Consider the following 4,568-nt stretch of genomic DNA (forward strand, 5'->3'; position numbering starts at 1 on the left):
TATTTTATGGGAAAAATATTAAATTACTATTTTGTCTTATTAAAATTGAGTAAAATGTGGTCAAATTTAATTTTTTGGATCAATTAATGACAGGTTGGATGGAAGTCGTCCATTGGAGCCTCAGCTGCTACGATTTAAAAGATTTGAAGTAATGGTTGTAACTATTGAAATGTTAGAAAAAAGCTTGTCACTATTTGAAAGGTTTGGAGTCTCAACTGTAATTATTCCTAAAATTAATGTTATTTAGTCTCATTGGAATTGCAACGTCAATTTAGGTAACTCTAAATAATTTGCTAAATTAAAGGTGAAACGTAAATTGAGATTGCAATCCTAATGGAGTTAAATAATATTACTCAACAAAGTATTAGAAAGAATTTTTTTTTAATTTAAGAGCATGTTAGAAATATGTGATAAAACATAATTTTTACTCATATATTTCGTAGGATGAACAATTAATATTAATTTTATTATTTAAACAAACTCAAGGTGTATAATAAACGATAGTTTAATGTTTTTGGAATAAGCCTCTGGAAAAACATGGTCCGTGTGGCCCTGTTTGAGAATACAATCGTGCTACATATAAAATTTATTTGATATCATTTTTTACATTATATGAGTGGATAGTTTTAAAATGAAACACACTTTCTCGCCCGTTTCAATTTGAAAATCAATGAAGTGTCAATTATTATGTAAACAAAAGAATGTACAAACAGCTTATTTCTTGAGAAGAATAATTCTAGATTCAAACTCTTTCTCTTTCTAACTTCCAATAAATCTTGGCCAAATGTTATTTCTTAACCTATTCTGTAAATGTAGCATTGTCCAACGGTAAAAATAACAGTGATTTAATTATCTTAAAAGTTTTTCTTGTTGCATTATTGAATATTTTTTATGACATTAGAAGCTGAAATTCAAAATTTTATGATTTTTATTGGGTACCGTTATTTACATCTACAATTTTTATATATACATCCCACTTCATATACATCCCTATTAAAATTTTAAAAATTTTAAAAATTACTATTTTCATTAACGTCAAATTCCAATATTATCCTTATTAAATTTATTCAATTGAACATTATAGATGCATACAAATCTTATATATTCATCCACTATAAAATACTGTCCTAATACAATTTTGAAAATCACTGTATCTATTAAATCATTACTAATATTTAATCTGGTTCTTATTTTTTATTTTTTATATTGTCATATTGGTACTTTGATATTTAGTTATAAATGTTAGCAAATCTCTTTTCTTAAATTTATATGATTCTCTTAAGCGTGTACTGTGCAACCAAACAAAACCCTCCTCGAATCATATATTACTAAATTATTTGTGCTCATAATTTTGGCTGGTTGTGTTTTGATTGATAATTTTAATTTTATTTCTTTTTATAATATAAGAATATTTGAACAGGTATTGAAACATATTTTAAAATTTTTCTTATATTTTCATTCTTCAAATCAATTCTTAAAAAATGCATAAAAAATAGGATTCAAGTTTTCATATCAAGAATGAATTATAACTCAAATAATGTGTTTATTTTTTTATTTTCATTGAAGATGACATTTTATATATGATTATTAAAATTTTAGTTAAAAACATACTTTAAAAAAATATAAAAAAATTTTATGAAAAAGAAAGAAGATAAATTTAGAACAATATATTTTTATTTAACTTTATATATTTTTATTTAGATAAATTTACATGTAATAAAAAATATAATATAATTATCTTTTTAAAAGTGAGAGTATATATAAATATTGTGAATATAAACATCGATACCCCTTTTGTTATCTTATTTTTTCTCATAATTCGACAAACCACTTAAATTAATAGAAAATATTCTAAAATCACTACCAAACGGGAAAGAAAATTGAGGCTCAGATCTGTTTTCAAGTCAGGCAAGAGGGACGGTAACGCCATGGCTGCAAAATCACCGATTGCGTGTGAGAGAAAAGGGGGGAAACCCGACCCACATGCCATCCGGGTTGCCCCGCCAAGATACGAATCGTCTCCCTGCCCAATTCATCAGCTCAGAGGAATAAAGACGATTATCATCACAGCCTCTTAAAACACTTTTTAGCTTTGCCAAACAAGTACTTAGTAAAGGTTGAACCCCAAGTTCTTAGTAATATGAAAGGTCCGAGTTTCGATAACCAGCAGAAGAAACAGAATATTCCCCAGTCTCTCTCTTTCTTTCTGTAAGTAGTGTATATATAGTTGATACATACACATACAAGATCAAGGGTTGTTGGTTTTGGTTTAAAAGAGGAAATCATAAGGCAAATGGGAGAGGCAACCACCCTTCAGAAATTCCTAACCTCCCTCTGCCCTCATTCTTTCCATCTGAGCTCTTAACCCTAATTTCGTCGGTCAAGCTACCTATTTATATTGTACTCAATTTCCTCTTTTACCCTCGTTTCCCTGCCTTTTAACCGTTTTTGACTTCATGTGGCTTGAGAATTTCAAGGGCTCTATGGCAATTCTAGTATGATTATTGGTATTTGGTACAACTCTAGAACCAACAGGTACAAAGAAAGTAATTTTTCCCTGGCATATTTCAAATAGAAAACTAATGGAAAATTATTAGTATTTGAAAATTTAAGGAAAGCCAAGAGATATAGGCCTTGTTTGAGCCCTATTATTTTCTCGTTAAAATAAAAAAATGTGATCGTTATCCATCGCATTAAGTCATTATATTTGACTTTTTATTTTTTGTGTGGTACCTATAACGACAATATTTTTCATTCTCATTTCTACGAGCTCAAACGGGGGCTAAATTCGATGGGATAATATATAAATTACGAGAAAAAAAAAGCATTATATATATATATATAAGACATGCATAATGTTTGATTGTGTTTAAAAGTTTTAAAGATGAACAAAGTCATCTCGACTATGACATCAAGATTTAACAAACTGTAACACATCAGAAACCAAGTGCACAATCTTAACGGGAGCAGTAGTATCCAAAACAAGTTTCGGCACCTTCTCCACATCGTAATCCCAACACCTATCATAACTCTCCAGGAGTTTCTCCATCTCTTGCCATGTTTTTGGCTTGTGCCACCCCGAGCCATTATCGTTCTCTCCCCTCGCCTCAATCCGCCTTCGCCACTCCGCCTCATCCCCCGGCTTGCACTCCACAATAACAAGCCGAGCATCATTTTCCTTTGCCATGTCCAACAACCTATCGAGATGGGCCCGACGAGAGAGCGGAGAGTCGATGACAACGCTTAATCCCAAGTCGAGTTGAGTTGAGACCACGTTCCACATGACTTCATATGATAGGTCGTTGAGAAGTTTAGTTGCTTTGGAGGGTGTGGATGGCAAAAGGGTTTGCTCGAGTGTGTGTGTAGAGTCTCGAAAATGGTCTTTATCTATAAGAGGGCACTTGAGGGTCCTGGCTATGGCGTGAGCCAGAGTGCTTTTACCTGTCCCTGGATGCCCTTTCATGGCTATGATAATTGGCCTCTCTTTCACTAAATTAATCTCTTCCTCCTCCATAAGATGGATCGATGAACAGAAACTCTATACTGCCGGCTCTGTTGAAGATGTCAATCCGCCTTCGCCACTCCGCCTCATCCCCCGGCTTGCACTCCACAATAACAAGCCGAGCATCATTTTCCTTTGCCATGTCCAACAACCTATCGAGATGGGCCCGACGAGAGAGCGGAGAGTCGATGACAACGCTTAATCCCAAGTCGAGTTGAGTTGAGACCACGTTCCACATGACTTCATATGATAGGTCGTTGAGAAGTTTAGTTGCTTTGGAGGGTGTGGATGGCAAAAGGGTTTGCTCGAGTGTGTGTGTAGAGTCTCGAAAATGGTCTTTATCTATAAGAGGGCACTTGAGGGTCCTGGCTATGGCGTGAGCCAGAGTGCTTTTACCTGTCCCTGGATGCCCTTTCATGGCTATGATAATTGGCCTCTCTTTCACTAAATTAATCTCTTCCTCCTCCATAAGATGGATCGATGAACAGAAACTCTATACTGCCGGCTCTGTTGAAGATGTCAATGATTTGTAAGGCTTATCCATGACAATTGCTTAATTGATAATAATATATTCAAGTGATTGATTTATAATTTTATATACAATAGCTAGGTCACTTTCAAAGATCATATGTGCCGTTTTTATAGAAAACTTCAACACGCAACTCTCGATCGGACGTTTCATGAATTTTCTACCTCAACCAATATTTCTAATTTTCAAGAAAGTGGCTTGATTATAAATTTTTATGATGCTTAATTGTCCATTCCGTGAATTAATAAGTATATCTTCAACAATGCTCTTCATTTTAAAAAAGCATATTTTTAAATATACAAATAATCTTAGCCCTTGCTTGAGCCCCACTTTGAAGAAAAAAATGTATTTTGAAATAGTTTCTTTTGAATAATATATGATTAAAAAATAAAACAATAAAAAATCACGTGAAATCGTTTTAATGGAAGCTAAACCCCCCTCTCCTAGTCCCTCTGTTCAAAGATGAAAGATTCCCCCTCTCCTTCCTGACTTTTAGTAAGAGATGTTCCCGCATCCAACCAAGTCTTTGACCAGGGA

The 4,568-nt window shown here is 33.3% G+C and overlaps 1 protein-coding gene across 2 annotated transcripts; it reads right to left on the reverse strand.

Annotated features, from left to right (window-relative positions):
- Window positions 1-2,836: 2,836 nt before the first annotated feature.
- Window positions 2,837-4,093, reverse strand: LOC111403752. 2 transcript variants are annotated; one of them, XM_023032369.1, is made up of 2 exons: window positions 4,021-4,093; window positions 2,837-3,563 (listed from the first exon to the last, which is right to left on the reverse strand). In XM_023032369.1, the coding sequence occupies exon 2, from the start codon at window positions 3,512-3,514 to the stop codon at window positions 2,912-2,914; it is 603 nt and encodes a 200-aa protein (XP_022888137.1). In that variant the 5' UTR covers window positions 3,515-3,563; window positions 4,021-4,093; the 3' UTR covers window positions 2,837-2,911. The 2 variants fall into 2 exon arrangements, with proteins under 2 accessions (XP_022888137.1, XP_022888138.1); XM_023032370.1 differs by having other exon boundaries at window positions 2,837-3,130; window positions 3,588-4,067.
- Window positions 4,094-4,568: the final 475 nt, after the last annotated feature.

The sequence above is a fragment of the Olea europaea genome, chromosome 11, assembly GCF_002742605.1.
Source record: "Olea europaea var. sylvestris chromosome 11, O_europaea_v1, whole genome shotgun sequence".
Lineage (NCBI taxonomy): Eukaryota > Viridiplantae > Streptophyta > Magnoliopsida > Lamiales > Oleaceae > Olea > Olea europaea.

Excerpts from the sequence above, each read along its gene's own strand:
- LOC111403752 (XM_023032369.1), bottom strand. The coding sequence starts at position 3,514 with ATGGAGGAGGAAGAGATTAATTTAGTGAAAGAGAGGCCAATTATCATA.